Below are 18,664 nucleotides of genomic sequence, written 5' to 3'. Positions count from 1 at the left end.
TAAACAACAAAAAACTAAATAGAATAAAACCAAATCTAAATAAAACAAAATAGCAACAAAAAACTAACTAAACCAAAACAAATCAAAATAAAATAAAATAAATAAAAACCAAAAACAAAATAAAATAGTCAAAAAAAAAAAAACTATATAAAATAATCAAATAAAATAAACAATAACAAAAAACTAAATAAAAAAATAAAAATAAAATAAAACAAAATAAAAAAATATAAAACCTTAAAAAACAAAATAATAAAATAAAATAAAATAACATTTAATTTAATTTCACATCAAACCATATAAAAACATTTGGTTCCCTTCTTGGTACAAATTATGACAAATAGCCTAAATGACAAAATTTTTTTTAGTTTGAAGAAATGTTCTCAGACCTTTATAGAAGACAATTATTATTATTTTACTTAAACCCATACGTAATAAATCCTTTAAATCCAGAGAAAATGAGAAGTGGTCTATTGTCTATTTTTTAATAGCTATACATATTTACAACATATTTATAAGTTAAAAAACATTGTATTCTAAAATAACCTTTGCATTCTAATATCTTAAAATGTTTAATTTCCAAGAAAAAGGCTCCATACTTTTGTTCTTTCTCCCTTCTTTGTAATCATTTCACAATATGCAGCAGAAATCGATGTTATGCGAATCACAAGGCAACATTATTTGTGACAGATCTAGAGTCCTATATATCTGTGTGGTTAATCAGCCACAACACGCTTACAAAAACTTTCTAAAAAAGAGAAATTGGCAGAGGATATTTGCAAAGACTTACGGGCTGCAAATCTAATGATTAAATCCTATTTAACACAGTTTGATATCAAGAAGCTCCTGCAAAGTATGTACAAACAACACATGATGGAAACTGTACAACATCTCATACACACACACACAACAATAAAACAGGACGACAGCACCATCAAGTCTATATAACTAACATAAAAAAATGATTACACTTTCCCTGAAGCCTTTGAATAATGCAACAAAATGTAAATTGATGACAAATTAAACACAAATATTTTACTACAGTGTAAAACCCAAAAAGTTAAAGTAACTCAAACCATTTGAGGAAACCGATTGCAACAAATCATTTAAGTTCAAAAACAAATCTAAGTGAGTACTGTGAACTTAATCCATTTGAGTAAATGAAGCAATTTGAGCACAGACAAACGCAAAAAATTAAGAGAACTCAAACCAACTTAGTACTGTCAAACCCAATAAATTAAGGCAACTCAAACTGTTTGAGAAAACTGATTGCTACAAACCATTTGAGTTAAACTAATCTATGAGTACTGTGAATTTACTCAATTTAAGTTAAAGTAATGAGGTATTTAATTAACTCATTAACGTCAGCACTGAGTACAAAACTCTTTTCAAATGAGTAGAATTAACTTTCAGTCAATTTTAAGTTAACTACACTCATTTCATTTGAAAAAGTTGACTGTTGTGTAATTAATCAAACCAAAACAAGATTATAATGTTTACCCCATTGGCAGATTATGTAGCTTGTTTTAAAGAAAACCCCACTTCATTTTAACAGTATTTATGAAAACAAACATTTACTTGTAGTTTTTGGATATTTGGAGTAAAAATGAAGCACAAACTAAGAGTAAGAAATCATTTCTGCCTTAAATTTTGAAGCTGAACTAAACTAAAGTAATGAGTCATTTCAACTTACAGTTGATGTCAGAATTATTAGGCCCCCTGAATTATTAGACCCCCCCCCCCCATTTATTTTTTCCCTAATTTCTGTTTAATAAAAATAAAATTTCTTCAGCACATTTCTAAACAAAATAGTTTTAATAACTCATCTCTAATAACTGATTTCTTTTATCTTTGCCATGATGACAGTAAATAATATTTGACTAGATATTTTTCAAGACACTTCTATACAGCTTAAAGTGACATTTAAAGGCTTAACTAGGATAATCAGGCAGGTTAGGGTAATTAGGCAAGTTATTGTATAACGATGGTTTGTTCTGTAGACTATTGAAAAATATATAGCTTAAAGGGGCTAATAATATTGACCTTAAAATGTTGTTTTAAAACTTATTAGCTGCTTTTATTCTAGCCGAAATAAAACAAATAAGATTTTCTCCAGAAGAAAAAATATTATCAGACATGCTGTGAAAGTATCCTTGCTCTGTTAAACACCATTTGGGAAATATTTAAAAAAAGAAAAAAAAAAATCAAAGGTGGGCCAATAATTCTGACTTCAACTGTAAAATAATTACAATAAACAGATTTAGAATAAAAATATGAAATTTTTTTATAATTAACATAAAACCACTATTATAAAGAAGACATGTAAAATATCTGACGCGTATTGACAATTTTTATTAATTTTCACACTTCACTACATTTAATTGATTGAGTTTTTTTGTCATTTAAAGCATTAATTAGCAGAAAATGACAACTGGTCTAAAGACGCCGTAAAGAGAAGGTTCAATAAAGTATTTAAACCTTAAGTGTGTAAAGAAATAAATATAAATATAATTCGACAACACAGTACTAATGGGTTCATAAGTTTAGAAATGCATGGATTGCTTGATTTTCAATCACAGTGTATTCCTAGCGCCAGCCTGATTTCACCAAGTAGGACAAGTTCCTGGATTAACATTCCAATCAGCCAATTAGAATTAAGGGATATGTTTACAGTTCAAGTTAAGTTTAGGTTTACAATCAGGTGTGTGCTATTATTATTCCCCTCTGATTTTGGGAATAATTTACAGTTATGGTTGGGTTTAGGGGTGGGGAAAAGGAATGGATTATGTTATTGAACAAAAATGATGTTCCAGAATAAAATCACAGAATTCCCTACAATTTGGTGCCTTGACCCGAATAGAGACTAAAATCACAGAATTCCCTAAAATTTGGTGCTGTGACCTGGATCGAGATTAAAATCACAGAATTCCCAACAATTTGGTGTCGTGACTCGGATAGAGACTAAAATTCGCTATTGGTGCCGTGACCCGAACAGAGACACAGATCCTGAAATTCGCTACAATTTGGTGCTGTGACACGGATAGAGAATAAAATTCCCTACAGTTTTGTGCCATGACCTGAATAGAGAACCAAATTCTGAAATTTGCTACAAATTGGTGCCGTGACCCGGATAGAGACTAAAATCACCAAATTACCTACAATTTAGTGCCGTGACCCGGCTAGAGACTAAAATCACAGAATTCCCTACAATTTGGTGCTGTGACCTGGATAGAGACTAAAATCACAGAATTCCCTACAATTTGGTGCTGTGACCCGAATAGAGACTAAAATCAACAAAAAAAAAAAAACTACAATTTAGTGCCGTGACCCGGATAGAGACTAAAATCACAGAATTCTCTACAATTTGGTGCTGTGACCTGGATAGAGACTAAAATCACAGAATTCCCTACAATTTGGTGCCGTGACCCGAATAGAGACTAAAATCACAGAATTCCCTACAATTTGGTGCTGTGACATGGATAGAGACTAAAATTCCCTACAGTTTTGTGCCATGACCTGAATAACTCAATTCAATTCAGCTTTATTTGTATAGCGCTTTTACAATGTAGATTGTGTCAAAGCAGCTTCACATAAATGGTCATAGTAACTGGATCCAAATTGTGATATTCGCTACAATTTGGTGCCGTGACCCAAAAAGAAACAAAAATCACCAATTTACCTACAATTAAGTGCCGTGACCCGGATAGAGACTAAAATCACAGAATTCCCAACAATTTGGTGCCGTGACTTAGATATAGACTAAAATCACAGAATTCCCAACAATTTAGTGTTATGACCACGAAAGAGACTAAAATCACTAAATTCACTAGAATTTGGTGCTGTGACCAGGATAGAGACTAAAATCACCAAATTCTCTACAATTTGCCGTGACCTGGATAGAGACAATCACCAAGTTTTCTACAGTATTTAATAACAGAATTGTCATTTTTGTGTGAACTAACCCTTTAAAATATAACATTACGATATAATGTATTAAAACACACATTATGTTGTGATGCATAAAGGCTTCAAGTAAAGTGTGACCAACCAGTGATCAAAATAAGAGGTAAAGAACAGCAGACATTCTTTGGACGTGTTCTTGAAGGTGACGTTTTTTTTTTTTTTTCATGAGTTGTTTAAAGTTCTCCGTTGTCTGTCTTGAGAAGGTTGGCAGATGTCGCTCTGTCCCAGGGGAACAACATCATCCAGAACGCTTTCCACATTTCATCTCCATGTGGCATTTCAGCTTTCAAAAGCCATGATTTGTTTTCTTTGTGTGTGTGTGTGTGTGTGTGCATCCATTTGAGTTTACAATTTGTGCATTTCAGATAATCCAAAACCTGGTGTGTGCATCCAATGGAGATTAATGAAAGTAAGAAGATCCAGTTTCAAAAAAGAAAAATGACAAATAGCCACCAGGGGTCAGCATAGTACAGGATTGGTTCGCTGTTTAGTCTGCATGGGGCGCAGATGCCGCGGCAGCGCTGTCTGAAGATGGAGAGATCCCACAGTTACTGTGCTCGTCTTCTGAGTCTGCAGAGGAGAGCAGATATTTGGCACATTTAGATCTCCGCTTCCACTGACTGACGTCTGACAGGGGAATGAGGTGTTCAGAACTTATTTGGGATGGATACTGAATGTTACACTGATTATGATCATCACAGAACACAGGATTTTGGTATGATTTGTTGAGAGTATTTGAATGGAAAATGAACATTTGTTTGTTATGTCGTTCCAAACCAACAGTACAGAAAATTATTCACCCTCCTGTGGGTGACTTAATTGTTTCATATTCAATCCACTTAAATTTGTAAAAAGTAATATGTTAACTTAATTCCTTTGATAACACTTTATTTTGATGGCCCATTTGAGTATAAGTAGGCCATCTGTTTAATGTTTGTTGATACTGCTGCTAAACAGACATTTAACTGACCATAAGAAACTTTGCAAGTTCATGTCAACTTACACTAACCCCAACTCCAACCCCGATCCCAACCTAATAGTCTACTTTAAATCTAACAAGAATTAGTTGGCATGTAGATGCAATGTAACTTAATTCAACTAGTGGACCATCAAAATAAAGTGTTACCATTCCTTTAAGTTGTCTCAACACAAATAAATTGTGTGGAACCCAGCTTTTTTTTTTACAGAGTATGATTTTTTTTTTCTAGTATTGAGCTTAAAGTGACATTCAAAGCTCAGTTTAATTAAGTTAACTAGGCAAGTTAGGTTAATTAGGAAGGTTATTGGTCAACAGTGGTTTGTTCTGTAGCCAATCAGAAAAACAGAAATATTCTTAAGGGGGCTAATTAAAAATATACATTATTAAAAACTTCTTTTATTCCAGACAAACTAAAAGAAATAAGACTTTATCTAGGAAGATAAAAAATGCTATAGAAAATATTGTTAACAAAATTCCTTACTCTGTCAGCATTTGGCAAATATATAAAAAAGAATCATAATTTCACCGGAGTGCTAATAATTTGGCCTTCAACTTTATATGATTGCAGTTATAGAATGTACTGGTTGTAAATTGGGATGAGGACTGTAAAAAAAGTGCCAGTAGCTATTTTTAATTATGTTTAATTAGCATATCTGTGTCAAAAATTATTATAAAAGTATTATAGATTAATATTTTTTAACACTTTATTGGCATATTTCTTTACCAGTATAATTTATGATAATAACTACCAAAAATCCTTTCACGTAAAAGATGTTAATGCTTTAAAAAAGATTTCTAATGGCGGTTTATTAACATAATGCCTGACTGACCAAATTTTGGATTTTTGCCAACAATATTGCAGTTTCAATGGGTCTTAATGGGAACATTTTTCTCATGAAGGTTCAGAGTATAATTATATTTTGTACTGGCTACTATACTAAAATACTATATTGTTGGAGTCAAAATTATTCATCCCCATGTGATTTTTTACTTTCTTTTTCAATTATTTTCCAAATGATGTTTAACAGAGCTAGGGAATTTTCACAGTATTTCCTAAATTAATTGTTTCTTCTGGAGAAAGTCTATTTGTTTTATCTTGGCTAGAATGAAAGCAGTTTGTAATATTTCAAAAATCTTTTTATGGTCAATATTATTAGCCCCCTAAAGCAATATTTTTTCCATTGGCTACAGAACAAACCAACCCAGGCTCATTACTGATATGTACCCCTGTATACATTTCTGGAGAGCGTGAAATACATCCCAGGAAGTACGCTTTTGTTTATTCACAAATTCACCAAAGGCCGATGTCAACCGACAGGCTGACCAACTGACCGACTGATTACACCCACCCACCCCCCTCTCTTCACCCAACCGATAGTGTTTTCAAAAGCAATCGAGAAAAAGAAAAGCCCTCGTGGCTGCCAGATTTTTACCACGTTTTCAGATTTTACTACATTCTCATCCTGATATTTACTTGTTTATTTTATTTTTTGCCTTTCGTTCACCTGCTTTCTGGAACCTTTCCTTATCTGACTCGAACCCTGTCGTCACGGTCAACTTTTCTCTGCATCTCAAGTCCACTAATGTGAATTTGGCGAGCAGAGTGTAAATTACAGGGCGGTTTGAGGGGTACTGACCCACCTAGTTAAAGCTGGATTCCCCTGGAGGCCTTTGAATCTGAGAAAAAGTTCACTCTGATCTATATTTTAAACAATAATGTTAATGACAGAATGTCAGAATACACTAAATAGCCTTATCCCACAAAACTTGTTTAACTGAATTAACTGAAGCGTGAATTACACAAACTAACATTACCGAAATAGTTGACCCCCCGATCGTCAATGTATAATTCGAACACACTGGTGGTGAGCCACTGGACAAACTGCTAACAGCGGAAAAGGCGTCCACATGGAGGTAAACAGTCAGCGATAGCACAAAAAGAAACAATCAGCGTTAGCTTTAAAGGTGAAATGCAGCCATACGTAGCTCTGGCTACATATTTCATGCTCCCCAGAAAAGTATACAGGGGTACGTTTTCACTATCAGCCTAGCCTGTGTTGGAACAAACCATTGTTATATATAAAATATGTACTGTTATCATGGCCAACATAAAAGTAATCAGTTATTAGAAATGAGTTATTAAAACTTAGGTTTAGAAATGTGTTGAAAAAAGAAACCTCTCTTCGTGAAACAGAAATAGGGGAAAATTCAAATTTAAGAGGAAGGCTAATAATTCTGACGTCAACTTGAATTTATTGCAAAACAGCATAAACTTACAATATTTCCCTTCATAAACTGGTAGAAAAAATAACACCTAAAACAAAAAGCCAAACTTTGATGAAATTTTATGATCAGCTTTAAATGTTGACTGCTGTACACATATATATGTGTTCATATATATCAAAAACGTCCTGGAAATATACCTGAAAATTTCTCATACTTGTTTGGAACGACAGGAAGGTGGGAAAATGGTTTCGTTTTGACAAGACGGAGAAATGCAGAGGTGAAAAGAGAATGTGCAAAGGTGTCAAATCAACATGACGTGGCTTTTTTTCTGCCAATTTTCCTGATGAGAGGGAAAATAAAATTAATCTAAAGTAGCTCCCCTGCTGATAGCGGCTGAATCACAATTGACATTCTGTTTGTGTTGTGTCTCAAAATCATAACATGCTGAAAAGTGGGCCGAAGGTGCCCGGAAATCAAACTACTTTCACTGGATTTTAGAGAAATTTATCCTTGGGTGTTTTTTTTTGGGACTGAAATGACTCAGAAGATAATTGGTTTCTCTGATGTGTTATGCGAGTGCAATGTTAAGATGTAGACACTGTGGTACACGACGTCCTGTAACACAGTAATAAAAAATCTTTCATGTTAATGTGAGGTTTTTCCAAACCAGTTGTGATTGTGGTTACACACATGGTTACAACGAATACGATGAAAAGCAACGAAAGCTGAAATGAAGATATAGTGCAGCTTACGTTAGTGATAAACTGATATATGCTGGATCATGTTTAATCATATTTAAATACTGATTAATAGTCACTAACTGTACAATTACATAGCATATTTTGTTCCTGATGTGTTTTGGTCTTTTTTAAAATATTTATTTCCTGATAATTTACAACTACACATTATTAATAATAATAATAATAATATTAATTCCTTCCATTTTATATAGCGCCTTTCTAGACACTCAAATCGCTTTACACATTAGATTAGGGGGAATCTTCCCATCCACCACCAGTGTGCAGCATACACCTGGATGACGTGACAGCAGCCATTTTGCATTTTTTAAACCCTACTTTTTTCCAATTTTTAATGACCACAGAAAGTCGGGACCCCGGTTTTACATCTTATCCGAAAGACAGTGCTCACTGAGCAGTATAGAGTCCCCTTCACTATACTGCGGTGTCAGGACCCACACAGACCAAAGGTTGAGCGCCCCCTGCTGGCCTCACTAACACCACTTCTGGCACCCTTAGCTTCAACTTAGTCTTGCTTAGCTTCAGTGGGCGACCATATGAGAGTTGCAGAGAGCTAGCTGCTGGTAAAATATTTTACAGTACATTACTTCTGAAGATTTTTTTTATTTATCTGTAATTTGTACATTAAAAAGTTATTTAAATTAACCAGTTTCTAGATTTTGACAATCTATATTTTGACTTTTATTATCTTTGTCATTAAATTACTTATGGTGTTTAAAAAAAAAAAATCAGTGAATTAAAAACAGAAAAAACGGCCAAGGTCAATATAATTAGCCTCCTTTATATATATATATATATATATATATATATATATATATATATATATATATATATATATATATATATATATATATATATATATGATCAGTATTTAAAAATGGCTTATAAATACATTTATATGCCATTTTTAAACATCAATTAATAGACACTACCTGTACAATTACATAGGATAATATGTTCCTGATGTGTTGTGGACTTTTTAAAATATATGGTTTGATAATTTACAACTACACAATATTTTAATTTATTTTTTTATATTTAATTTTTTACCTAACAAAAGTGATTTGAATTAATCATTAATTTGACATTTGACTCTTATTATCTTTGTCATTAAATTATATATGATGTTTTAATAAAAAACAAATAACTAAAAAATAGAAAAAAAATGGCAAGGTCAATATTATTATTATTATTATTATACATTATTTTTTTATTTGTTTTATATTATACCATTAATTATTATAAGAAATTATATTATATTACTCCATTCATTCATTGTCTTTTCAGCTTAGTCCCTTTATTAATCTGGGGTCGCCACAGCAGAATGAACTGCCAACTTATCCAGAACGTTTTTATGCAGCGGATGCCCTTCCAGCTGCAACCCATCTCGGGGAAAAATCCACACTCATTCACACACATACACTACAATTTAGCCTACCCAATTCACCTATAGTGTATGTCTTTGGACTGTGGGGAAAACCAGAGCACCCGGAGGAAACACACGCGAATGCAAGGAGAACATGAAACCTCCACACAGAAACACCAACACTGACCCAGCCGAGGCTCGAACCAGCGACCTTCTTGCTGTGAGGTGACAGCACTATCAACTGCGCCACTGTGTGTCACCTTATATTAAATTATATTGTATATATATTATAAGCCATTTTTAAAATACTGATTAATAGACACTGACTGTAAAAGTAAATAGCATATTATGTTCCTGATTTTGGACCTTTAGAAAACTTATTGTTTGATCATTTACAACTACACAATATTTTAATCACTTCTCAAGATTTTTTTTTACTTAATTTATACATAAAGATTAATTAATAAAAAACTGTCAATGTTTTATTTATTATTTTAAATAATATAATTTAATAATTTATCTAATTTATAATGTTTACTTTTTTTTCTCATTAGCTATGAGTCAATCAAAATTTAGGCTCCAATATTGAACTAGCCATTATTAAAACCCAAACTGGTATATAATATTATTAACAATAATAAAACATTATATATATATATATATATATATATATATATATATATATATATATATATATATATATATATATATATATATATATATATATATATATATATATATATATATAAAAACATATTATTTATTGTCATTAAATAAAAGTAATATTTCAAATCATCAATAATAAATCAATTAAAAAGTAAAAAAAATAAAAATATTAATAAATAAATAAATAAATAAATAAATAAATAAATAAATAAATAAATAAATAAATAAATAAATAAATAAATAGTTATTCTCACCCCTACTGGAATCTGACTGGTCAAAAAACTGATTAGTTGATTGTGAATTTTGAAACTCATAGTTTAAAACTTATTATGTCACACCTTGCTTACGACACGCAGTGTTGCTAACTGCTATTATGCTAATTAGGATTCAGCCGCTATGTGATGGCAATGGCAGTTAAAGGAGATGATGGTGTTACCGTATGATCTCTTGCTTTCACTGTCGTCACTGTCAGGAGAGTTGAGTTCCTCGCTCCCTGACATTCAGACAAGACACGGGTCACTAACTGAGTCCACTTAGTGCAAACAAACAAACAAACAAACAAACAAACAAACAAACAAACAAACAAACAAAAGACAAAAACAAACAAACAAACTAACAAAAAACAAACAAACAAAAGACGAGCACTTTTCTTATGTTGACAGCCATTCTACCTGCTATACTAACAGTGTTACTGCTCTGCGCTCCTGGTAATGTTTTAACTTATGAAGTGTATACTTAAATTGTGCAAAACAGAAAATACTGCTTTTTTAACATGTGTTTGAAGTGAAAATAATGCACATATGTACAGGCTACAGTACTGAGTAAGTACTAGTAAGTAGTATACAGCAGACTTATTAATGCACTAGTTCGAAAACACTGAACACTACTAATTCAGTAAGTACTAATACTATATACAGCACACTGCACACTATAAATTGTATTGTACACACTATACAGCACATTACATGACATAGAACACTCTGTACTCAAAACATTATAGGAAAAGATTGTACTACAAGTATACTACAAAGTATTATAAACAAAGCCACCTTTTTAGCATGTAATTGTTTCTTATAGCTTACAACAACAAAAAAACACAATGTTAGGCAAGGAAAAGTGTAGTACAGATTATAATAGTGATAAACTTAAATTATATATATACTCCGTGTGTGTGCCAGCATCAGTCAGTTACAACCACATAATAATAATAATAATAATAATAATAATAATAATAATAATAATAATAACAATGATTGGTAATAATTTTGATTGTTTTGATAATAAATTGTTTGTTTATATTTAACATATATATTTATATGTTTATATTTTATTACAAGTATACAATTGCAAGTACATAATAATAATAATAATAATAATAAAATAATAATAGTAATAATAATAATAATAATAATAATAATAAAATAATAATAGTAATAATAATAATAATAATAATAATAATAATAATAATAATAATTGTTTCTACCAAAATAACATTTTATTTGTTTATTGATTAATGAATAAACGAAAACACATGAAAATTGTTTTATTTATTTAGTTAGCTTTATGATTAATTACATAAGTAAAATTTTTGTAAATACAAGTACATAATAATAATAATAATAATAATAATAATAATAATAATAATAATAATAATAAAAATAATCGTAAATATTTTTTTTCAGATAATATTAATTTGTTTGTTTAGCTTAACTTTGTTAGGTTTTTGATTTATTACAAATTAATTATGTTAAATACAAGTACATAATGATTGTTTTATTATATATTAATTCTAAGCAAGCTCACTTTATTGTAATTTTTATGTTTTATTTTTATTATTCATTTTACATATGATACCAATACTGACTAAAAATTAAAACCCTCACTGGTCAACCACTAGTTTACATCACGTTTAAGACAAATCAAAGGTCAACAATTGCAAAATACTCTAAACCAGACAGTCATTGCGCATGCTAAAGTTTTGAAATCTATGAGGACAAAGTTAAACACAAAAGCCACCACAAGTTTGACAAAAACATGTACACAATATTGCACCCTGTAAAAAATATCTGTTAATTAACAGTTTCCATATTTTGTGATTCACAAAAGTGTTTTCCGTTTATTTACGGTTGTGAATTGCATTATGGGAGCTTGATCTCTGCTCTGCCCACTTTTTATGCCAAAAATTAAACTCTACAGTTTAACAAAGTGACTTTCATTGACATTCTAGCAGTTTGAAATATAATCATGAAGAAATAATATATAGTGAAATAAGTCTGTAAAATACCAGAAAATAAACCGGCAAAAGATTTTTATACTACAATATACAAAGCCCAGACTCATTCTGAATACATAGCCCTGTACACATTTGTGAAGAGCACTTTCTTGTTTTCGCAAATCCACCAGAGGCCGCTGTGTACGCTTTTTGAGATCTCAAATTTCTCTTGTGAGTGTCATTTGAGCCTGCTTTTCTCACATAAATCCACCAAAGGTCGCTGTTGACTGACTGCCTGACCGATCCCCTCACCAACCCTCTTCTCTAAACCCAACCGATAGTGTTTTCAAAAGCACCGATTGACCCGCCCACCCACTTCCCTAAACCGACAGTTTTAAGAAGCAATACAGAAAAAGAAAAGCCCTAGCCTGATTTTTTACCACGTTTTCAAATTTTACCACATTCTCACCCTGTTATTTACTTGCTTATTTTATTTTTGGCTTTTGTTTTTGTCTTACCTGCTTTCTAGAACCGTTCTTCGCCAGACTCGAATGCCGTTGTCATGGTCAAATCCTCTCTGTATCTCAAATTCGCTGATGTACATGGCGAGCTAACCGGACAAACTAGTAACAGCGTAAAAGCAGTCCACACGGAAGTAAGCGGTTAGCTGGTAAGCACGAAAAGGAATGATGTCATACCGCCCCGTAGCGTTTGCCTTAAAGACGAAATGCAGCCATACGTACTTCTGGCTACATAACTCGAGATCTCCAGGAATGTTTACAGGGCTACATTTTCAGAATGAGTCTATGTTGAATATACCACACCAACCCAAACGATATATATCCCTTTAAACTAATAAATATGTCAATAAAAGTCACCTTTCCAAACTTTTCAAGGTTACAAGTTGTTGAAAGAAAGATCAAGGTCAAGTAATGCAATTCAGAAGCTTAAACAAATGGGGAAAATAAAAACATGCGTCAAAAAAAAAAAAAAAAAACTCGAAAAACTGCAAATTTACGCATGTTTTTCAGTAAAATTAGTAGTAAACAGTGAGACTCACCGTTGTGCACACGCTGGCTGTTGTCCGTGTCGCTGCTGGTCTCAGGCTCTTTTCCATCAGACGGTGTTTGGGCTCCGTTCATCCCTCCTGGGTCTTTATTCCCCTCTTTTTCTCTGGGCTGCTGCTCTGTGGGCTCCTTGTTGTCGACTTTAGCTTTACCGGAGTCCTCTTGATCTGTCTTTGAATCCTTCTCTGGTCTTGTGTCTTCCTTCTGTTTGTCTGGAGATTTGGCGTTTGAGTCTGTGTTGATTTTGTCTTCTGTTTTAGTATTGTCGTCACTGCTCTGCGTGTCCGTGTCCTTTTTCTTTTCGTTCTCCTCCATTTCTTCCTGTTTGGCCTTTTCTTCTAGATCTAAGACACACAAATTAGTTGTGTTGGATATAGTGACAGGATATAGTGTCAGTATTGGGCTTCTTTTTTGGATGCAAAATAGCTCAAAGAATAATTACTGTTCATAGGATTACTGTTCAGATCGTACATATACAGTTACATTTCAATTATTTCATATTTGTTCCCAAATTTAAATTTCTACACATTATAGTTTTATTACTTCATTTCTATGAACTGATTTCTTTAATCTTTGACATGATGACAGTACATAATATTTGACCAGATATTTTTCAAGATACTAAAGTTCAGCTTACAGTGACATTTAAAGGCTTAACTAGGGTAATTAGGCAAGTCATTGTATACAATGGTTTGTTCTGTAGCTAATCGAAAAAATAAATATAGCTTGAGGTTGCTAACAATATTGACTTTAATTTTTTGAATTTAATTTTTAATTTAAAACTGTTTTTATTTTAGCAAATAATACTTTCTATAGAATAAATTTTTTTATAGGCAATACTGTGAAAAATTCCTTGCTCTGTAAAACACCATTTGGAAAATATTTAAAAAATAAAATAAAATAAAAAAATCACAGGGGGGCAAATAATTCTGACTTCAACTGTACATTACTACCATCGAAAATGACTGTTTATTAATCTATTTACTTTTCTTTTTATATTTAAATATGATTTAAAATGTAATTTAATCCACTGATGCAAATTTGAATTTTCAGCATCGCTACCCAAGTCTTCAGAGTCCTCCTCCTCCTTCTTCCCTAAACCCAAGCAATGATTTACAAAAGCCATGCAGAAAAAGAAAAGCCGCATTCTCACCCCGTTACAAACTTGTTCGCTTTTTTTTGGGGATTTTTTTTTGGATTATTTACCTGATTTCTGGAAACGCTCTTTCACAGACTCGAACCCGGTCTCGAACTTGCCCGGCTCCTCCTCCTCCAGGCCTCCGCTCCGTCGGCGTAACACGTCGAGCTAACCGGACAGACTAGTTGCAGCGGGAAAGGCCTCCACATGGAGGAGGCGAGCTGTCAGCCCAGCCGGCGAGCGTGAAGAGGAGCGGCGTCACACCGCCCCGCGTTCACTTTAAAAAACCAAATGCGGCCATACGTACCTCCGGCCACGTAAATCACAGTCTCCAGAAACATCCACCAGAGGCCTGAGATGTAGAGGCTACGTTTTCAGAATGAGCTTGGGTTGGATCAATCAGAAATCATTCTTAAATGCTAATCTGCACATAAATCATATTTTATCATAATCAATTTTTAAAGCAGATGTGCTTTGATGAATACTAACGTCATAATTAAACATTAAAAATGCATTCATTCTCATTTTTGGCCTATTTATAGTGCCTTTCTGAATAAATGTAATATTGTTAACCAAAATCAACTACTTTGTACATTAATTATTAAATTTATAAATGTAATAAATTTTAAATACTATTTCCTATATGTTTAAGTTCTTTGAAAGAATGCAACAAACATAATTTAAAAAGATATAATTAGTTAAAGAGAATATAACAAACACAAGACAAGACATTATAATATATTACAATATTATAAAAAATATATATATTATTATTATTATTATTATTATTATTATTATTTATTCATTTTCTTTTCAGCTTAGTCCTTTTATTAATCTGGGATTGCCACAGCGGAATGAACCACCAACTTATCCAGAATATGTTTTACGCAGCGGATGCCCTTCCAGCCACAACCCATCACTGGGAAACATCCACAAACACTCATTCACACACACGCATTCATTATGGTCAATTTAGCTTAACCATTTCATAGCGCATGTCTTTGGACTGCGGGGGAAACCTGAGCACCTGGAGAGACCCCCACCAACATGCAGAGAACATGCAAACTCCAAACAGAATAGCCAACTGACCCAGCTGAGGCTCGAACCAGTGACCTTCTTGCTGTGAGGCGAATGTGCTACCCAGTGAGCTGCCTATTATTATTATATAACATGTTTTGAGTTGGCGGTTCATTCTGCTGTGGTGACCCCAGATTAATAAAGGGATTAAGCTGAAAAGAAAATGAATGAATGAGTGTTTTGAGCTAAAAAAAATAGTTTGGTTGACTTTCAGGTTCTCTTTTGGTCAAAAGTCAGCAAAACGTCTTTCGGATGAGACGTTAAACCGAGGTCCCGACTCTCTGTGGTCGTTAAAAATCCCAGGATGTCCTTCGAAAAGAGTAGGGGTTTAACCCCGGCATCCAGGCCAAATCTGCCCACTGGCCTCTGTCCATCATGGCCTCCTAACCATCCCCATATTCCAATTGGCTTCATCGCTGTCTTCTCTCCACCAATCAGCTGGTGTGTGGTGTGCGGTCTGGCGCAAAATGGCTGCCGTCGCGTCATCCAGGTGGATGCTGCACACTGGTGGTGGATGAGGAGATTCCCCCCATTGTGTGTAAAGTGCTTTGAGTGCCCAGAAAAGCGCTATATAAATGTAAGGAATTATTATTATTATTATTAATTTCTTTTTACTCATCATCAGTTTCAGCTGTCATGAACTGCACAAATATGAATAGAATTCATAGTAGTCGACTGAAAGTGGATGTAATCTCGACTTAATACTATTGCTAGAAAACATTTCTCTGAAATGCTAAAGTTTTCCTCTGAGAAAAAAATAAATCAGCCCGCACAGTCATGATTTAATATTACAACACGCTTTATGTAGGAAATCTGTGCTAAACAGAGATCGAGAGCTATGCTGTGAAGATTTACGCTTGTTTATCTGTTAAGCCTGAGCTCTTGAATCGTTTTTTTTTATTATATTGAATTCATTTATTTTCCATAAGACGGTATTTCTAGGAGTAGATTTTTAGAGAAAATATGAATGTAGTTGTTATTGAATTCCAGCTTATTGCTATATGATCAATCGGGTTTTCTATGTGGTTTCTAACACTTCTTTACTGCCTAAATACATAAAATACTTAAGCAAAATTGAAGCATTAAAGGTGTCATGAACTGAGAAGTCAAAATAGAGTTCAAGTAATTTTTTTTAAATATTTCTTAAGTGTAATTTATTTATAAACTAATTTCAAGAGGATCACGTGCTTATGATTGAACACAGCTGGTCCCGCATTATCCAATTCAAGATTCACTAATCAGATGATTTCTAAGTCACTATAAATACTCTAAGTTCCATTTAACTGCAATCTTCTTTTTGAAGAAACCCCTTTCTCCGCCTCTACTCCTCCTCCTTTTCTAGATGGGTGGCACGGTGGCCCAGTGGTTAGCACTGTTGCCTCACAGAAAGAACGTCACTGGTTCTAGTCCTTAACAAGCCAGCTGACATTTCTGTGCACAATTTACACGTTCTCCCTGGGTTCACATGGGTTTCCCCCAGGTTTCCTTCCATCGTCAAAAAACATGCAACTTAAGTTAATTGACTAATTAAAATCTGCACCATTGACATGCTCTTAAGTAGTTATCTCTTAAAAGCAATCACTATCTGTTCATTAGTTACTACAGCAGGGGAGTTCTCGAGATTTACCTGAGCTCAAACTCCCCTCTTGCCTTGCAAACGGGAGGGAGCCCCAGGCTCGAGTATCTTATGACCTCAGGGCTCTCTCCTGGGACAGCATGCCAAACAATCTTTATAATCAATTATCAGCTAAGTGTGAACTCCTGCAATGATGTTTAACAGAGCAAGGGATTTGTCACATTACTTTGCTATATTATGTTTTCTCCTGGAGACAGTTCTATTTGTTTAATTTTGGCTAGAAAAAAGCCGTTTTTAATTGTTTTAAAATCATTTTAAAAGTCACTATTATTTGCTGCCCTTAAGCAATATTTGTTTTCAATTCTAGTGTTGTCACGATACTGGAATTTGGTACCAATCGATATTGAAATTTTAAAAACGTTTGCACGGCAAATGTGACCTCATGGCTGAGTATGGGGAGGTTCGCTTTGAGTGTCGCAACATGATTTCAGCCAGCGAAGCACATGTTTTTTTTTTTTTTTGAGATTCGAGTGAACAGTTCACGTGGTGCCACGTTTGATTTGAGTTAAATGTGAATCATTTTGAAGAGATTTTGTCAGAACAGTACGCCTGTACAGACATCTTTATGATCTGTGATCATGGAGAGAACCAGATGATCAATCATTCTTAGCTAGAAATTGCAACAGCCATGAGATAAAAGGAGTAAAGTTTTTGTTAAAAGGTTTGGAAAAACATGAGGGATACGTTTGTTTATGCCAAAAGAGGTCATGGGAAAAGTGGAGACCCAGGTACACAATTAAAGAATATGTTTTTCCACCAGTCATAGCTTTTACACTGATGTATATATTAGCCTACAATTTAGAATTCAAAACAATTTAATAGTTACAAAGCTATAATTAAGGAACAGATTTTTTCTTTCAAAAACTGGAAAGGAATATTTAACCCTGTTGGTTTACAATATACTGATGCCTGTTTTTCTAGGCTTTATTGGTGATAATGGTCAGGAATGTTGGACCATTATTGCCTTTTGGCATGAGTATATGACAGAAACTAGCCAGACAGAAATGTGTGAATTGTGGAGCGCGCTAAATCTAAAAAAACATCTGTATTCTTTAGTAAGTGTACTTTTTTTAACTTTTATTCTTGTCATAATAAAAATATATTTGTAGATCAACTCATGTTCTGTCATCATTAATATTTTAATAAACTTTAATAGGTAAAACTGTCCGAGATATGAATAAAAGCAAGTGATGCATCAAAGTTTGATTTAAAAAAAATCTTGAATGGTAATAAAAATCCTTATAATCATTAAAATAATTTTTAATAATAATAAAAACAATTAGTTTAAAAATATTGAATGATATTAATGATATGACGTAGTTCCGGAAACTTTCAACTTCTCTGTTTATCCATCTGATTTTACAGTGGGTTTCTTTTGACCGGCCCCTGTCATTTAAAGAAAATCACAATAGCGAACGCGGCAAGTATAAAAACCTCATCCATTTTGCAAGGTGCGCATGCAGTCAGCGGAGGTGTGCGATGCAGCGCCCAGCGAAAGTATATATCCAGCTTAAAACAGCGCTGATTTGCCATTGTGTTCACATGCTCAACAGAAATAACTGTGATTGGCCGTGAAGGT

The 18,664-nt window shown here is 33.1% G+C and overlaps 1 protein-coding gene across 29 annotated transcripts in view; it reads right to left on the bottom strand.

Annotated features, from left to right (window-relative positions):
* Positions 1–18,664, bottom strand: part of pde1ca (phosphodiesterase 1C, calmodulin-dependent a) — a 203,529-nt gene that overhangs the window by 6,335 nt on the left and 178,530 nt on the right. For 13 of the 29 annotated variants that reach the window (XR_015525178.1, XR_015525179.1, XR_015525180.1 and 10 more), the window contains one exon: positions 13,228–13,578. Coding sequence is in view for 14 of the 29 variants with exons in the window: in XM_087309831.1 (XP_087165957.1) it covers positions 13,228–13,578 (351 nt within the window). In the remaining 15 variants the exon portion in view is untranslated. Of the gene's footprint in view, positions 1–468; positions 4,531–10,391; positions 10,449–13,227; positions 13,579–18,170; positions 18,607–18,664 lie in introns of those variants that run through there. The other 16 variants (XM_087309833.1, XM_087309834.1, XM_087309838.1 and 13 more) reach the window with 5 other exon arrangements.

The sequence above is a fragment of the Danio rerio genome, chromosome 24 (genome assembly GCF_052040795.2).
Source record: "Danio rerio strain M-AB ecotype USA chromosome 24, GRCz13ab, whole genome shotgun sequence".
Taxonomy (NCBI): Eukaryota; Metazoa; Chordata; class Actinopteri; order Cypriniformes; family Danionidae; genus Danio; species Danio rerio.
This window is presented reverse-complemented; position numbering and strand designations above follow the sequence as displayed.